The sequence below is a fragment of the Cetorhinus maximus genome, chromosome 11, assembly GCF_964194155.1.
Source record: "Cetorhinus maximus chromosome 11, sCetMax3.hap1.1, whole genome shotgun sequence".
Taxonomy (NCBI): domain Eukaryota; kingdom Metazoa; phylum Chordata; class Chondrichthyes; order Lamniformes; family Cetorhinidae; genus Cetorhinus; species Cetorhinus maximus.
The window spans coordinates 108,377,876-108,396,377 of NC_135889.1; the positions used below are offsets into that span (position 1 = coordinate 108,377,876).

At 41.4% G+C, this 18,502-nt stretch overlaps 1 protein-coding gene across 4 annotated transcripts in view; it reads left to right on the forward strand.

Moving 5' to 3' along the window:
• The window catches only part of clasp1a (cytoplasmic linker associated protein 1a), a 316,093-nt gene that overhangs the window by 254,312 nt on the left and 43,279 nt on the right, over positions 1–18,502 (forward strand). For 3 of the 4 annotated variants that reach the window (XM_078552570.1, XM_078552571.1, XM_078552572.1), the window contains 2 exons: positions 13,518–13,668; positions 14,940–15,186. In XM_078552570.1, the coding sequence (XP_078408696.1) occupies positions 13,518–13,668; positions 14,940–15,186 (398 nt within the window). Of the gene's footprint in view, positions 1–12,905; positions 13,023–13,517; positions 13,669–14,939; positions 15,187–18,502 lie in introns of all 4 variants that reach the window. The other variant, XM_078552573.1, reaches the window with a different exon arrangement.

The window sequence follows — 18,502 nt, forward strand, 5'->3', positions numbered from 1 at the left end:
AAGCCTGTGCCGATCATATTGCCCGTCAACTAAAACATTTTGCACTTCCGGGGTCCGTATCCCTCTATTCCCATCCTGTTCATGTATTTGTCAAGCTGCCTCTTAAACACCACTATCGTACCTACTTCCACCACCTCCTCTGGCAGCGAATTCCAGACACTCACTACCCTCTGCGTAAAAGACTTGCCCCGCACATCTCCTCTATAATTTTCTCCTCTCACCTTAAATCTATGTCCCCTAGTAATTGACTCTTCCACCCTGGGAAAAAGCTTCTGACTATCTACTCTGTCCATGCCACTCATAATTTTGTAAACTTCTATCAAGCCACCCCTCAATCTCCGTCGCTCTAGTGAGAACAATCCGAGTTTCTCCAACCTCTCCTCATAGCTAATAACCTCCAGACCAGGCAGCATCCTGGTAAACCTCCTCTACACCCTCTCCAACGCCTCCATATCCTTCTGGGAATGTGGCGACCAGAATTGCACGTAATATTCCAAGTGTGGCCTAACCAAGGTTCTATACAGCTGCAGCATGACTTCCCAGCTTTTATACTCAATACCCCTGCCAATGAAGGCAAGCATGGCATATGCCTTCCTGACTACCTTATCCACCTGCGTTGCCACTTTCAGTGACCTGTGGACCTGTACACCCAGATCCCTCTGCCCGTCAATGCACTCAAGGGTTCTGCCGTTTACTATATAATTCCTGCCTGTATTAGACCTTCCAAAATGCATTACCTCGCATTTGTCTGGATTAAACTCCATCTGCCGTTTCTCCGCCCAAGTTTCCAACCGATCTATACCCCGTTGTATCCTTTGACAATCCTCTTCTGCAACTCCTCCAGCTTTAGTGTCGTCTGCAAACTTGCTAATTAGCCCAAACCAGTAGAGTGATGGAGGATCAAAGGCTGGAAGTGACAGCTGTGAACAAAGGTTTCACTGTTGGTGATGGTGAAGTAAGGATGGAAATGAATTGGTAAGTTTGGTAATGAATTGGTTGTGAGATTTGAAACTTTGTTCAGGGTTGAATGGATCCTGGCAATTGAATCGGCTTAAGGCGTGAAGATTCTGGCGGGATTGTGAACAGTGCCACCCCAAGTTAGAATGCAAATTTGAACTTACAATTATTCACAGAATGAAATATGAGAATGTGCAGAATTTTTTGCACATGAATTTATTTATAAGGGTTAGCAATTCATCAGCTATTTCAGCAGAATTTCATTAATGGTTTTTAAAATTGAGATGGCAATAATATATTCAGTTGAACTCAACAAGGGCTTTTCAACTTGTCCGGCAGAATTCCCTCATGATGCACAGTCCTGTTACTCAGGAGATACAAACAAGGATGGGCCACTTCTGGGTTACGGACAGCTTACAAGTACAGCTGCAAATCTATCATTAACGCTTACAAGGAGCAAGTTTTAATATAGAAAGTATTCCCAAGATTTGGTCATGCAGTTACCCAAAGTTCTAATGTAGCTGAACATGTGAATATACGCGATTGATCAAAGGTGCCCAGTTCAGGAATTTAGTGTGGCTGAATGTTTATTTGAGAATTTTATTGCTCTACCAGCCCACTTGTTTAATGTTTTCATTTGCTGAGGATTTGTTTCTACTGCATTGAATTTTATACATATACAGAGTTTTATACAGAGTTAACTGACTTAATGCTAGCCACCCACACTAATTTCCAAATGTACAACATCCCCCACCCCCACCCCCCACAAGAATCGGAGCTTTATTTAAACATACAGAGCCATGGGACTTAAATAGATGAATGCCGACGAAGGAAGAATTTTTCTTGTTTTTCTGGATGGGTGGGCTGAGAAGGGCTCCAGCTTAGACATTATGTTTAAAATTAAGGGTCGCCCTTCAGAACAGAGATGAGGATTTTATTTCTCTGAGGGTTGTGCGACTTTGGAACATACTGCCTCAGAAGGCAATGGAGGCGGGGTCATTGAATATTTTTAAGACAGAGGTAGATAGATTCTTGTTAGGCAAGGGAATCAAAGGTTATCGGTGGTAGATGAGAATGTGGAATTCGAAACACAAGCCCATGAGCCAGGGTCTTATTGAATGGCGGAGCAGGGTCGAATGTTTCACTCCTAATCCTATTTCTTATGAAACCCTGAATTACAGCAATTAAATTGGTTATCTTTCCTGGGTTGAGCACTAGTGCCATCTTCCTGATATAGGTCATCAGAAGACACGCTGTGCACAAAATCCTGAAATTTAATTTTGACCTTTGCTTAAACAGAAACAGCAAATACAGAAGTGCTGAATGCATTTTTATGATTGAGCCTGTGAATTCTGGTCTAGAAGTTGGCTACAGTAGTGAAGTTGAGTGGGTCTTCTCGAGCTTAGACAGTTCACTGAGGGTGGAATTTTCCCAGAATTGCACTAAGTGCGGTAGTGGGCAAAATGAGTCCTACCCTCCGACAAAAATGGGGAGTTTCACGCCTTATCGTCCCGAGCCCGCCTCATTATTTATGCATTCCCGGGAAACACGCCATTTCCGTGGCAGGCGGGCTGTCATTTGCCGGTTCACCACCACCCCGCTGTTGCATCACACTGGCCGCCATCTTTAAACGGCAGCCGCCAGCAAAGCATTCTTCGTCACCAGCTCACCACCGCTGTCCGGGAGACATGACCAGCAAAGGCAAAAAGACTGCAGTCCCCTGCTTCAACAATGACGGGTCCCTCGAGCAACTGCTGGATGCTTTGGAGGCCTGACGGGATTTGCTGTACCCCCCGCAGAAAAGGTAGCAATGTCACCATCCGGGCTATGAGCCCCTCCAGCAGTGACTGCTACATGGAAAGCGTTGGCAAGGAGATTGTACAATGTGTGCAGTCCAACTGCTCCGTTGTCCAATAAAATGGTAGCAGACTTAAAGTCTGTGCCGGCGGGGGTGGCGGTGCGTAAACTATGGAGCATCTGCTGGCCCTTTGGTGCCTCTGCGTTGCTTGCACGGGTGGGCAGGCTAGGAGCCTGACCCCAATTGTATAACTGTGGCTGTGCCTGATCTGTCTTAGATGCAGAGGCATGGTCAGTTTATACAGGTGTCCCTAATGCGTGGCCACTCCCTCGTTTACCCTGCCCCCCACCAGGGCATCACTTGCTGCACCTCTCCGCCGCCCCCCCCCCCCCAAAACAGTCACCTCCGAGTCTGGCCCTCACTTGCCCACGGACACCATACCCCCCCCCTCAGCAGTTGCCTCCAGGGCCAAGCATCAGTTGTCCCCGGCGCCCCTGAGGCCTGTAAACAACAGGCGAGCTGTGGAGAACACTGTTGCCGACTCAACTTGTTTCTCCCAAAATGAAGGCCGCCAAGTGTATGTCACCTGCTTGGTGTTATGAAACATGTTGGCGTGCTTTCCTGCCGTTGTGGACGGATGATACGGCGGGGTTCCAAGTGCAGGCGGGATGGCCTTTTGTCATATGCTAATGTATTACAATTAGCTTTCCTGACCAATGGCAGGAAACGTGGCTCGCCGCCAGAGGGCTGAGCAGACAGTCGTGACCTGCCTTCGCACCGTTGTGAAGTAGTTCACGCCATATTTTCCCGCACACACTACCTATCACACCCGCAGCCAGTGGGCTCGGAAAATTCCGCCCTGAATATTTTAATAACGGGTTGAGTTTTGTAATGTCGCATACTAAGATATAATGCATTGGTATACTGAAAAGAACTCTTAAAAAGTGACATCCAGAAAAGAAAATGTCAGTATTTTGGGCATGTGATCTAAGCTGAAAAGCTACATAGATCCCTTCTAGACAGCAAAGTGGAGAGCAGCAGAAGGAGGGGTCGACGTAGGCATAATTGGATGATGAAGTTCACAGAGCAGAATCAGGCAAGCTACAATGGATATATGAGGATGCCGCTAGACAGGAGAATGTGACATACCATGGCAGCAGATCTTTTGGTAGGAGTAGTGACAAGCAGCAGCATACCGAAAATAAGAACATATTGTCATGTTAATTCTTCTAGAGTTATCCAATTCTCTGGTAACATTGTTTAAAAGTTAAAGAAACAAACTTTTGGGTATGTAAGGTACAATATAAATGCAAGATTACCCAAGGTGCTTCATAGCCAATGAATATTTATTTGAGCTTTATTCACTGTTGCATTGAAAGCAACCAATTTGTACACAGTAGATCCCACAAATATGATCAGTTAATCTTATTTGGTGATGTTAGTTTAGTAATGAATATTGGTCTGGACACTGCGAATTCCTTGCCATGAGATCTTTCACATCGGCCTTAACAGGCAAATAAGGCCTCAGGATAACATCCCAGCTGAAAGGCAGCACCTTCCACCATGTGGCACTACCTCCATAATACATTGAAGTGAGAGCTCAGATTATGCGTTCAAATCCCAGAGTAGGCCTGAATTAACAATTTGCTACTAGGTTAGCGCTACCACAGAGTTAGGCTAACACTGTAAAACCTTAAATGTCTGAACTGTTAAAGGATCAGAAAAATATTTTATACTTCATAAAATGAATTCTGCACATACCATTCTTCTAAATGAACAGAACATGTATTGGATAGTTGGATTTTTTGAAGATTTGGAATATTTAAAGTCTAATAATGTTCTAATACATGAACAGAGTGATATTTTCACATCGTTGATTATTTGACCTGTATCCAAGTGGGATGTTAGTGATGTGAAAATTTCACTCTGTATTCTCTGAATGCAAATGTGTCTCTTTCTCTTACAATAACTTACTAATGTTCTCCTTCAGATTGTATAAAATAGAGGCCAAAGGTTAAATTGTTCCTTCCCATACCAGGTGACTTCTTGCATAAGGAGATGGGCAAGTTAATTCTGCTGGGTTTTCACATTATTCTGAAATCTAATGTTCAAATTTATATTTGATCAATAATGCTGAAAAGAGAGATGAGTTACTGAAGCTTTTTGTCTTGCAGTTAGTAGGATAATTGCAAAAATGCTAAATTCCAAATGATCACGACAATTTATACTACAGGAGAAAAGGATGCCGATTGTTTGACAAATTTACTCTGATTTGCTGTGCTGGTGCCAAGGAGAAAACAACAGGGAATTATAGGCTCCCCAAGCTCATAACTCAAAAAGGCACAAGGCTTGAACATATACCTAATGTTTGCAGAGAACGGGTTCTGGCGTATGAATGTACTTTGCTTCTAGCAAGCGTAAATGAGCTACGTTACAAGCTCAACTGATTACCTTAAATTGTCTGTTAGCGTAGCTCTGGCGCACTTGGGATTGTTTAGCTGCCCAATTGTAGAATCACATCTAACAGTGAACATTTTGTTTTGGTTTTTGCAAGCGCGGGCTGGTTGATTATGATCTGTGGTCTGCCTGTTACAAATGGCTGATGAATCAAACAGCATGTTCCAATCAGCCAACTGCTGGGGCATGCATCTTAAGTACCTGGCATCACACGACATCCTGCAGGACGATGACTATCCTGATCAAACATTGATCGCTGTGTATTGCGCATGAGCCAGTGACTGCTACTTTCAGACCTGAAGATTGCCCGGTCTACCTCAAAATACCCTGGAAAAGCAAATTATCTCAGGTTAAGCAAGCCATTTCATGCTGCTACTATGCAGTGGCTACGTGAGTGGATTTTCCAATAACAGGATGCTGCCATCAGTCCAAAAAGATGTTCTGTCTTCTGCATAATTGAGCAACATCTTCTATGAGTTTAAGTGCCGGTGCGATGCCAGGTACATTGGTCGTACGTCCCAACGATTAGCTGATCAAATCAAACAGCCACCTGAGTGAGGCACTGAAATGTATCCAGGGGCTGAGGAGAATTCAACAGCTTCAGGAAGAGAGTACAAGACAAAATACTTAGGCAACGTCTCTTTTCAGCAATATTAAAGTTCTGTACTACCAAGTGATTGTTTATGATCAATAACTTAATTTGCACTAAGTATGATGTTTTCCATTACTTTGCCAAGTATAGTGTCAAATAATATTTTTTCTGAAATATACTTGGCAGTGTATTGAGTTTGAGAACATAGAACCTTTAATTCTGCCACCTAGGTTTTAATCCACCCTAGAGCCAAGGTCCTATGCAAAATTAGTTTCCATAGCATTGACCCAGTTCCTTGCGGGTATATCCAATTCATAGTTTTGGTAATGTTGGACACTCGATGTGGGAATTTTTTCGCATTCCCTGGTTCATGTTGTGAGAATAATAATTTACTGAAAAATATGCAGTTTGAGAAAACGGAAAATTATTTTTTTCCCCTCTTTCTCAAAATCAAATTGTAGATGTTCGGATCAGTAAGATAGAGGAATCCTGTTCCCAGCAATGCTTATTTTTGCCTGTTGAAAGAAGCCAGAAAAGAGAGAATCTGGCCATAATTTATCAAGCTACTTTAAATGTGCAAATTGCTTTATGGAATTAGAGAGTAGACAATTTAACACCCTGGTTCAATAATGGAAGGATAAATTGAATAACAAGACCAATTAGTCTGTTGTCAGTTGTGAGCAAACTCTCAGAATCTGCATTCACGATAAAAGTTTTGCAACCATCTTCAGTAAGAAGTGCCAAGTCGATGATCCATATCAGCCTCCTCCTGAAGTCCCCATCATCACAGATGCCAGTCTTCAGCCAATTTGATTCACTTAATGTGATGTCAAGAAACGGCTGAAGGCACTGACAACATTCCGGCAATAGCACTGAAGATATGTGCTCCAGAAATACAGCAGATGATCAAGTGTGGCACCAAGGGCTGCACCCTGAGCCTGTTCCAGTACTGCTACAACACTGGCATCTACCTGACAATCTGGAAAATTGCCCAGTTATGTCCTGTCCACTAAAAGCAGAACAAATCTAACCCATCCAATTAGCGCCCCATTAGTCTACTCTTGATCATCAGCAGAGTGATGGAAGGGGTTGTCAACAGTGCTATCAAGGGGCATTTACTCAGCAGTAACTTGTTCACTGATGCTCAGTTTGGATTCAGCCAGAGCCACTCCACTCCTGACCTCATTACAGCTTTGATCCAAACATGGGCAAAAAAGCTGAACTCAAGAGGTGATGTGAGAGGGACCGCCCTTAACATCAAGGCAGCAGATGATCAATTGTGCTTCAAAGAGCCCTAGCAAAACTGAAGTCAGTGGGAATCTGGAGCAAAATTCTCCACTGAGTTGGTTGTGATTGTTGGAGGTCAATCATCTCAGTCCCAGGACATCACTGCAGGAGTTCGTGGGGGTAGTGCACTAGGCCCAACCATCTTCAGCTGCTTCATCAATTACCTCCTGGCCATCATAAGGTCAGAAGTGGAGATATTAAGGATGAATGCACAACGTTCAGTATAATTTGCAACTTCTCAGATACTGATGCAGTCTGTGTCCATATGCAGCTGGACCTGGACAACATTCGGCATTGGACTGATAAGTAACATTCGTGTCACACAGGTGCCAGGCAATGCCCATCTCCAACAAGAGAAAACCTAACCATCTCACCTGGCATTCAGTGGCACTACCATCATTGAATCACCCTCTATAAACATCCAGGAGGTTACCATTGACCAGGAGCTGAACTGGACCAGCCATATAAATACTGTGGTTACAAGATTGGTTAGAGGCTGGGACCTCTGGCAAGTAACTCACCTGACTCCCCCAAAGCCTGTCCACCATCTACAAGATACAAGTCTGCATTTGTTTGGATGAGTGCAGTTCCAACAACACACAAGAAGCTTGACGCCATCCAGGGGAAAGCAGCCCACTTGAATGGCACCCCATCCTACACCTTAATCACAGAATCTTTACGGTGCAGAAGGAGGCCATTTGGCCCATTGAGTTTGCACTGGCTCTCTGAAAGAGAATTCTACATAGTCCCACCCCCTGCCTTATCCAATTCATTTCTGAATACTTTGATCAAACCTGCATTCACCACCCTCTCAAGAAGTTTGTTCCAGACTCCAACCACCCTCTGGGTGAAGAAATTTTTCCTCGCATCGCTTTTACTCCTTTTGCCAATTATTTAGAATCTATGCCCTCTAGTTTTTGATGCTTCCTCGAGTGGGAACAGTTTTTCACTATTTACCCTGTCCATACCGCTCAGGATCATGAATAGCTCCACCAACTCTCCTCTCAGCTGCCTTTTCTCCCCAGCCTCTCCAACCTACCCTCATAGCTACAGTTCTTCATGCCTGGAATCATTCTTGTGAACCTCCTCTGTACTTTCTCCAATGCCTTCCCATCCTTCCTCAAGTATGGCGCTAAGAACTGGACACAGCACTCCAGATGAGGCATAACTAGTGTCTTATACAAGTTCAACATGACCTCCTTACTCTTGAACTCAATGCCCCTATTAATAAAGCCTATGATACTACATGCTTTATTAACTGCTCCTTCAGCATGCCCTGCCTTCTTCAATGACTTCGGTACATATACACTGAGGTCCCTTTGTTCCTGCATCTACTTCAGAGTTTCTCCCTTTATTTTACACTGTCTCTCCATATTCTTCCTGCCAAAATGAATCACCTCAAACTTCTCTTGAACTTCACTTGCCACTCGTCTGCCCAATCCACCAACTTGTTTATGTCCTTTTTGAAGTTCAAAACTATCCCCATCACAGTTGACAATGTTTCCAATCTTCGTATCACCTGAAAATTTTGAAATCATGCCCCAAACACCACAGTCTAGGTCATTGATATATACCAGGAAGAGCAAGAGTCCCAACACTGACCCGAGGAACTCCACTACAAACTTCCCACCAATCTGAAAACCATGCATTAAACACTACTCTTTGTTTCCTGTCACTCAGCCAATTTCTTATCCAAGCGCCTACTTTCCCATTTATTCGATGAGCTGGAATTTTGCTCACAAGTCTGTTGTGTTCTGTTGTCTCCCTCCACCACCAACAGACAGTGGCAGCAATGTGTACCATCCACAAGATGCACTGCAGTAACTCACCAAGGCTCCTTGCAAACCCATAACCTCTACCACCTAGAAGGGCAGGGGAACACTACCACTTGCCAATTCCCTCCAAGCTACACACCATCCTGACTTGGAACTATATTACCGTTACTTCACTGTCACTGGGTCAAAGTCCTGAAACTCCGTTCCTTACAGCACTGGGTTGTACCTACACCACATAGTCTGCAGCAGTTCAAGAAAGCGACTCACCACCTTCTCGAAGGAATTGGAAATGGGTACTAATTAATGGCCTAGCCAGCGATGCCCACATCCTGTGAACAAATACATTTTTAAAAAATTAAACATTTAGAAATGTGAGTGTTACTCGAGTGCAGCCAGCATTGATTTTTTTTTTAAGATAAGTCATGTTTGACAAATTTATAAGTTTTGAAGAAGTGATCTATTGAATGGACAAAGGGACTGCAGTAGATGTAACTTTTTCAGAAGATATTCAATAAAGCATTTTCAAGAGGCTTGTAGCAAACTTTGAACTTGCGGTATAAAGTCAAATATAGCACTATGCATAGAAGATTGGTCGACGGACAATAAACAGTTAGGATTAATGATAGTATGTCAAACTGGAGGAGATGTGAGTGCTTGTATGAGTCATTGATGAGTCCACTTTTCTTGATGTATGAAGAAATAATTTAGACTTGGGTAAAGGGAATATAATCTCAATTTGCTGAGTATAAAAAAAGTAGGAGTTGGGCAAACAGCTAAGAGAACTGAAAAGCTTGAAGTCTTAGGTTAGCAGCCTGGGTTGACAGGTAGCAGTTGCAATTCATTGTGGGTAACTGAGTGTTAATATATTTTGGGAGGAAAATGAGTAATGCTCATAATGGAAAAGCTGTAAAATGTGGAATATTAGAGATACTTTAAGGGCTCAAGTACAAAAATCCCTAAAACTAATTGAAAGTAGATAAGGCCATACAAAAGGCCAATGGAATTTTGAGTTCTATAAATGGGGGCATAGAGTACGAAAGTGAATAAGTAATAAATTTGTACAAACCATTGGTTAAGCCATAGGTAGAATACTGTGGACAGTTTTGGGCAATACATTATAGAGAAGATATTGGGCTGTAACTTCCGAGCTCCCCAATGTCTTTAGGGGGTACCCCAAAGATGCGCTGGGGAATCCCCCTCGGAGGTTCCCTGGTAAGGGTTTGCACGGCAGCTGCCCAGAGGTGCAAATTTCCTCTGGACAATTGCTCTGTGCTGGGAACCATGCGGAATTGTGATTTTAAATCGTAAACTTTGATGGTTCCACCAGGGTTACACCAATAGTTATCCCAGAAAAAGTTAGAAGAATTCAAACCTCCTAATTTCTGGGTAACGATTGTAAACACCCAGACTGACCCCCATGTGACAACCCCTACCCCCCACAGGACTCCCCTGACCATCCTCACAAGGATTCTTCTCTCTTTCTCCCCCCTGACCTCCGATTGCCCCCACAGGCCCAACATGAACCCCGCCAACCTACGAGACCCCGCCCCACCCCCCAGGACCTCTAGTTCCCCCACCCACCACACCTACTGACACCTAACACCCCTACCCGCCCTCTGATTCCCCCACCCTCCAGACCCCCCAAATCCTATCCACTTACCTTAGACACTTACCTTGTCCCTGGCCTTTAAACTTACCTGCTTTACAGTAGCTGGTGCTGTTAAAAAGGGGGCAAAGCCTCCTTGAACATGCTGGAGCTGCACTTCATTGGAGCCTGCGAGGAGTCTTTCAGTGCAGACCACAAGCAGCTCCGGCGATCGGAAGTGTCAGTGTAATTTCCCGTGGGCCATCTCTTTCCAACAGAAAGTCGGAAGTTACAGCCCATTAAAACCACGGGGTGCATACAGCACATATTCACCAGTATGAGGTCAGGGATGAGAAACTATTCTTATGAGAGCCTCAAGATACTGGGGCTATTTCCGCAAGATCAGAGAAGGCTAAGGGAGATGGAAGAGGTTTTTAAAATTGAATTCTAATGATGAGTCAGGAAAGACTATTCCTTGAACGTAGGAGTAAGAAAAAGATACAGGACCACCTGCAGAGAGCAGGTTAGTGGGATTAAGTCTGGATTCCTGTAGAAAAGAACTGCCAGTAATACAAGGGGTTGAATCACCTCCCTTTGTGTTATGGTTCTCCTATGTACTGCAGTTTTCTGCCCAAAAAAATTATGTTCCTGAAAGTTCTTGATCTATTGTGCATGTATCCAGTCCACTGGCTCTGCGTCACGCAAGATCCTGGAGTATATAAATGTGCTGTTGTAAGAGAAGGTATATCTTGACCAATTGTGTTGGCTTTGCATTGAGGGAAGGTCGGAGTGGTGGGGGTTAAATGCCAAAATGTGACTGAAGTAGTTTGTGGATTGTGTGACTAAACTAATCGGCAGTTATATTCCAGAGGTGATTCTAGAATCTGGGCATTTGTGATGTGACTCTGATTTAAGGCCACTGAAGTCAATCAAAACGTTAAAAGATGGTGTTAGCTACATGTGAGAATTTTTTTTAAAAAGCAAAAAAAATCCAAGAACTGTGGATGCAGCATCTACTAAAAATGGAAAAGATGATACATTTCAGACTGGAAGAATGATATACAGTGATGACTCTACATGTGTTTAAAGACCAAGTCCTAGTTGTTTTCTTGGAGTATTGAATAATGCAGTATTCTACAGTAAAACATTGGGATGTATTAGGAGGGGAGATATTGAGTGGGGTGCCTCAGGTCTTGGATGAGACATCTAAAATCTTAAGCAAAAAATGGGGGCGGGGGGCACTTCATAATAAGGTACTGAAAATAAACCTGGAAAAATATTTGACAAAACAGAAGGGCAAAAGAGCACAAATTAGGGTTTTGACCAATAGACTTAGGAACATAATTGGGAATTATTTATTTTACTCCGGGTGATCAATAATCAGTTGTTAGGATACATGATTGCAGATGGGACACTGGACCAATGTGGCCATGGGGTGGTATTCAGGAAAGATGAAATCCAGTGTACCAAAGTGTCGTCTTTATCCAAGCCTAGGTTGTGATCTGATCGGTTCCTGGCTCAAGGAAACAGTTGGGTGAACAGACAGGTTGAAGGGCAGTGGTCTCTGGAGTTTGGTTGAGCATGGCTGAGTAGTTTAAGGTGCCCAATTTAAGGTTCCAGCCTTTGTAGAGATGTGGGTTTGAATCCCACCATGGCTGGAATTGTAGCAATTGTTGGTTCTCCTGGTTCTCCAGTTCAACAAATCTCTTCAGGCAGACAATTGGCAGCTGAAATTTAGTACGGGGACCTGTGTGGTGTTTCATTTGTTTATGAAAAGGAAAAATTTGTAGGGCTATGGGGAAAAGGCAGGGAGTGACACTAGTGAATTGCGACTTCAGAAGGTCAGAGCAAACGTACAGGCCAAATGGCCTCCCTCTGTGTTGTAACCATTCTACGATTGAAGGACTTGTGTTCTGTTCTGCAACCTGAGTGAGCGAAAGAATATTCTGACACTAAACATTGCATTCATCCAGGCACACAATTTGCTGGCATAGCCTAAAATGTGCTTTAGTGCTAGTTTGCGCCACTGCAGCTAAGCTTGTGAAATATGTTTTATCAAAAAAATCCTGGGTCCCTTCTTCCTTAATGCTATTTAATGTGATGGTTATAATTATAATAGACTATGAAAATCATTTGATACTAAAACCCAATTATGTAGGTGAGAAAAAACGTTTGTAAAACCCCATTTGCACTTACCATACTGAAAGTCTGAAATATTTATTATTTGTGTTGTGCAGTCTCTGTTGCCCTTGTGTGTTTGTATGGTATTGGCTAGAGTGGATCAACGCTGCTGCTTGCTTGGATGAGGTGTTCTCTGTTTGCTATTCTGCTTCTATTAATGTTCTGAAATTTTTCTTCAGTAAAGCATGACCAAAAGCCACTCGGAATATGGTTTTCTTTCTCTTTTTTGCCTTTCTCGTTCTTTCTCTTTCTCTGACCACACTGTGACTGCAGTCGATTCTGGGGTTGGAGTGCAGATGGGCTCTCAAAGCATCCCCCCACCCCTTCTCAACCTCACTCCATCCCCACAGTTCCTATCCACAAGACCTTCCGGCGTTCTTACTCGCCCAGGTAACTAACCCCCTATCCACATCTATTCAAAATGCCTTGTGTCATCAGGCGACTCTTGTTTTTGGCTTTAGCATGATTTGTTGTATGTTTTGAGTGGCTATAACTTTTGTTTGCTGTAATTCATTGCTTTTTTTTAATTAATCTTCATCTTTCTTTCAAATAATTACAGCTTTGTACTTGTTCATGAATGTGAGCCATCACAATTTTGAATGTGTCATCACAGCTGAACATTTTTATTAACGGTGGGGTAACTGGTCAGCAGCGAACCATTTTACTGTAATTGAATAATTACTCTTATCTATTCTGAATAATTGAATGCAATGTCACATGCTGGCACAAGCACGATGGGCCGAATGGTCCCCTTCTGTGCTGTATCATTCTATGATTCTGTGTTACCATGTTTGAAGTATTTCAGCCATGTATTCTAAATATATTATGTGCTTTAGATTTAGCAGGAATTATAAACAGATTGCTCACTGGCTGTTTTATTTATAGCATGTTGGACTATGACACAGAAAACCTTAACTCCGATGAAATTTATAGCTCTCTTCGTGGGGTCACACAAGCCATCCAGAACTTTAGTTTCCGCAGTCAAGAGGATTTGAATGAACCGATTAAACGGGACGGAAAAAAGGATTGTGATGGTGTAGGTATCCTCTTCCTAATTCAACATGAGCTACCCTTTGGTTATCCATGCAGTTGCCTTGTTCGGGGAACTGGGGACAGAATAATGACAATATTCATTTATTTTTGCCACAACATAGAAACATTAACATACCTTCATTCAGTGCCCTATAACCTGGGGAAGTCAGAAATTCCAGTATCCATATCAACATAATGCCCTGGACCTGCTATAAAGGATTTTTCTTTTGGATGAAGAACAGATGATCCCTTTTAATGTCATTTTACCTTTCCTGCTTGCTGATCTTACCCTGCCAGCAGTGCGCATTTTTCTATTATGTGTGACACTAATGGAGGAATTACAAAGTTTTTATTAGCCTGGAGGAGTAAATTTTTGAGGTCATTGATTCAATCATAAATGAAGGATTCCATTCCAATTAACACAGGACAAGAATAGTACACATTGAACACCATCAAATAGCGGTAAAAGCCTGTTATTTTGTCAGATTTTAAAGCATGTGCAGGATAGTAGAAAACAGCTCTGAATATTGGAATGAATTTATAGGCTTTTAGTTCATGGTAAGGATTTTTTTTTTAAACAAGTATTTCTGATTCTCTTGCCCTTAAGTTCTTTTGTCCGCTACTAAGAATTTCCTCTGTTTTGACTGTGAATATAAGAGGCAACCGCAAGCATTGAAATTAAATGTTGAATTTCCAGCTAAGTTCAACTAGATTAGCAGAAACCAGAGATAGATTTATGGTATTCCTAACATACAAGTAATGTATTTGCGCACAGTGCCCCTTTGGTGAGATCTGTATATTGAAAAATAATTTCAATGAAAGCATATTTAGTTGCACTAACGTACATGCAACGTAGTAACCTTTCATGTTTTTTGGGTGAAATGCCATTGACTTTCCAACTGTGAAAGAAATGAGTGGAAATTTTATTTTAAGCAACACAATTATGATGGCCATTTCGCTTTCTTTTTTAATACGTATCTCCTGAAGATAACAATTGATGCAAACTGGCAGCGGATTAGTGATTAAATTGTATTGTTTCAAACAATAATCAGCTTGTTTTGTTGATTTTAAATTAAGCCCAGCTAAGTCAAAGTACAACATTTTGGAAGACTGAGAGGAGTTGACTCGAGCTGGATACTTTGTTCTTCCACATCAAGCAATCGGAAGAGAGTGTGGGATAATCTGGTTATCATCCTTCTCTTTCAGAGCTGTATTTTTGTAATGTGTTAAATTGTTTTCAGAATTTAAAAAAACATCTTTAACATTTTGTTAAAGGTATCAAGGGATGGAGGAATTGCATCTCCATCCTCTGACATTCGTGGAGGAGGTGAACCTGTGGAAGGAGGAAGAACTGCTCTTGATAACAAAACATCTTTGCTTAACACTCCACCACCACGCTCTTTCTCAGGACCTCGGACTAGAGAATACAATCCATTTAATTATTCAGATACAATCAATGTGTTTGACAAGACAGCCCTTAAAGAAGCTATGTTTGATGATGATATGGAACAATTCCGTGATGGTAAGATTCTTCCGTACAATATCTTAAATAATTTTGGCTTCACGTGGTATAACTTTGTTAGATAGTATGGTAAAGATGAGCAATTTGTTTAATGTTAATTAATAGTGACTTAGAGCCACTTTGTGCAAAGGAATTCCCGAATCTGATATGACTGCTCCTCTGCAATGGTTGAAATAGCATATCTAAAATTTATTAATGTATATTTGTTAGCTTAAATAAATGACTTAGAGTAATTTCTTCCAAAGTGTTTCGCTGTTGAGCTAACAATTTGTTCAATTAATGTTCAACGTCTGCCAGAAAAATGGATCCAGGGTTGGTTTGGACATATTCAAAATAGTGAAGCAAAATAACACATGTACAAGATTCTTTACCTTCAATTTAAAAGCTGCCTCATGTTAAATCAATCAAAGCTCAGCTTTCTTTGTTCTGCATCATATGTTTAGAACAAAGCAGCATATATTAATTTACTAAAATGTATCAAAAATTAAGAGATTTTCAGAGTTAGCATTGCTGCTAGATTTGAGTGACTTGCATCTCTTGGAAAAGATTTGCATCCCCTCTAGCCATAATATGCACCCTTGTAAGTGCAAAGCCTTCTATTCAAGAGGCCTACTTAACAGTGCATCAGTATGCTCTGTTTGGTTAGTTTATATTGTGCTTGTGGATACTGGCTTACCTCCTCAGAGCATACTACCAAAGCAATGTTAAGCGTAACATAAACTGATTTAACAGGGAATTTTTGCCCTGGTAAAGGATTTAGCTCAGTGTGCTTTGCAGCGGTGTTTAAATTGGGCTTCCAGACGCATGTAGTCAGGAAACGAATCTCCCTGATTTTGACAGACTCTGAATGGATAATTCTAAGCTATTATGACCGAATCAATGGCAAAATTGTGATGATGTACACTTCAGTTGAAAATAAGACAGATTCATACATGACATTCGGTTCCAAGAACTTTGCTTTAAAATGAGATGCGTTCTAATTACCTTAGATAGTATTCTATAATTCTAATTAAGCAAAATTATGATTTCATTTTAATATTAGTGGACTGGAGCCTAATATGAAAAATCCCAGAAGTCCAAAGGTTAATTATTTTCAGTCTTCCTCTTCAGCTATTTTTCTAACCCTCCTTTGATCTCTCCTGGAAATGTTGATAGCACAGTGGAACACATTTCCACAGGTGAAAGTATCCTGTTGTATTTTGCCAAACTGTCCATTCTTAATGTTTGAAGCTAAACAACTAAGGATGGGCTATTTTATTACTGAGCCAAATCCTGTTGTGACTTGACATCCACCCGGATTGTTCCAGCACTGGGAGATGAACAACAATCAGAAGCATGAACCTAAGTAAATTTCTCTTTCCCACTTGTTATGATGCAGTAGGTGGTATTTGTCAGGCTGACCAAATCCACAAGGGAAACTTGGCCACACTTTCACAAAGGTTTTGCAATTTGTATTTATTGCAAGAAGATTTGTGCACTGAATTCAGAAGTAATGAGTCCACTAACACCTTTAGAGATTTTAAAAATTAAATAAAACATTTATTAACAAAAGAAAAGAATAAAACACGTACACAAGATTACAATTACATGGTTATTTAATACTTAACATTATAATAATTCCCAAAATTCCTAGTTAACCAGACTCCCAACTACATACTCCCTTTAAGGCAACAGTCCAAAGTAGATTTTAAATTTATATAGATAATCCAGCAAGGTTACCACAAGCACCCAGTCGACAGTGGAATTCCGAAGGCTTTTAAGGCAACTTTGGTTCCTAGAACAGCGGCATTCTGCAAAGTGGCTAGAGGCTTTTCCCAAGTCTGTTTCACACAGTGTGCCTTTCAGATAGTACATGGCCACCCCACACAGCCTTCATCCTTCTTTAAATATATTTCTTCCTCTTTAATCTGTAAATCCCATTGTTCTCACATATCTTTGGAATTTACTTTTCCCATAATATAAAAATATTTTATGTTGCCGTTATGGCCAGTACTTTTGGGAAAAATCAACGTAATAACCTGCCTTATTTATCTTATCGGGTGTATACCTCCTACCATGCCTTTTTGAAAACCAAACGCCTCTCCACTTATCTTAAAATGCAAATTTAATTCACACCCTGTCTGCTGAGACTTTACCCTAGTTCACACATTAGCATTTCACATGCCCTTTTACACCTAACTGCCTTGATAATTTCAATCTTGCAGTTTATCCATCTTTAATTAAATTAGTCACACAGAGCCATCCACACACACACAGAAACATAAGCTTATTTTACAATACTCCACAATAATAATGTGAAAAATCTGATAGTTTTGTGACGCACTTCCTTCAACCTTGGGCACCTCTACAGCTTCTCTGGATAAGATGGATGAGCTCAGCAGAGTTGGGCCAAAGCTGGTGCTTCATAGTTTGTATAGGTGAAGTATCCTTTATCCGAAACCCTCGGTCAGATTGTGTTTTGGATTTCAGATAATTTTGGTTTCTGGGTACCACATATGGGCCTATGCCTGCTAAAATTACAATGGTTGCAGCCTAGGCTAGCTCTAGTCTAAATAAAATGGCTAGAAAAGTAAGATGTACCACTGAATAATAAATACAGGGTACCTGTAATAAGTTCCCACCTGTGGTGCCACCTGCAATTCTGCTTGTAGGAGAGGATTCACAAGGTAAACAGTGCAGACAAAAAAAGTATGGTTTTGGGATTTACAGATAAAGGACACTCGACCTGTATAGCTCAGCTACCTGCTGTTTTAACCAGGTGAGGATTTGGGCAGCTGTATTTATTTTCTAACAAGTAAGTTTGTAATCTGTTGATGGAAACTCATTTATTTCTTTACTGGCAATGTTCAATACATGAATAAATTCTGTTATCTACTTGGTGCTGCAGCGATTTCTAAGTGAGTGCACTATGTGCTAACAAATGTTTGCTAATTACTTGCAATGTTTGCTAGATCAGGTAATGATGCAATTAATTGTTTATTTAAGCCTTTTGAGTGCTTAATTTCTTTTATAGCCTTCAAATAACATGCCCAGAGCAAGACTAGAGGTGCAATATCTTTTCCCACAGAGCAGTGGGTCTATGACTCATAGCTAAAGCTGTGTTGATCAGATCTTTAAAATATTTGGTTACAGAATAGAACTGATGAAATTACTTATTGTTAGTTGATTAAATGTTGTGTGGAATATGATGGTTCCTGAGCTGTGACACCCATGAAAATGGGCCTAGGAAGGCATCTGATCAAGGAATGAGTTGGGTGGTATCTACAATAGAACATATTGTACATGATATGTGGAACAATTAGGTTTTGATGGACTG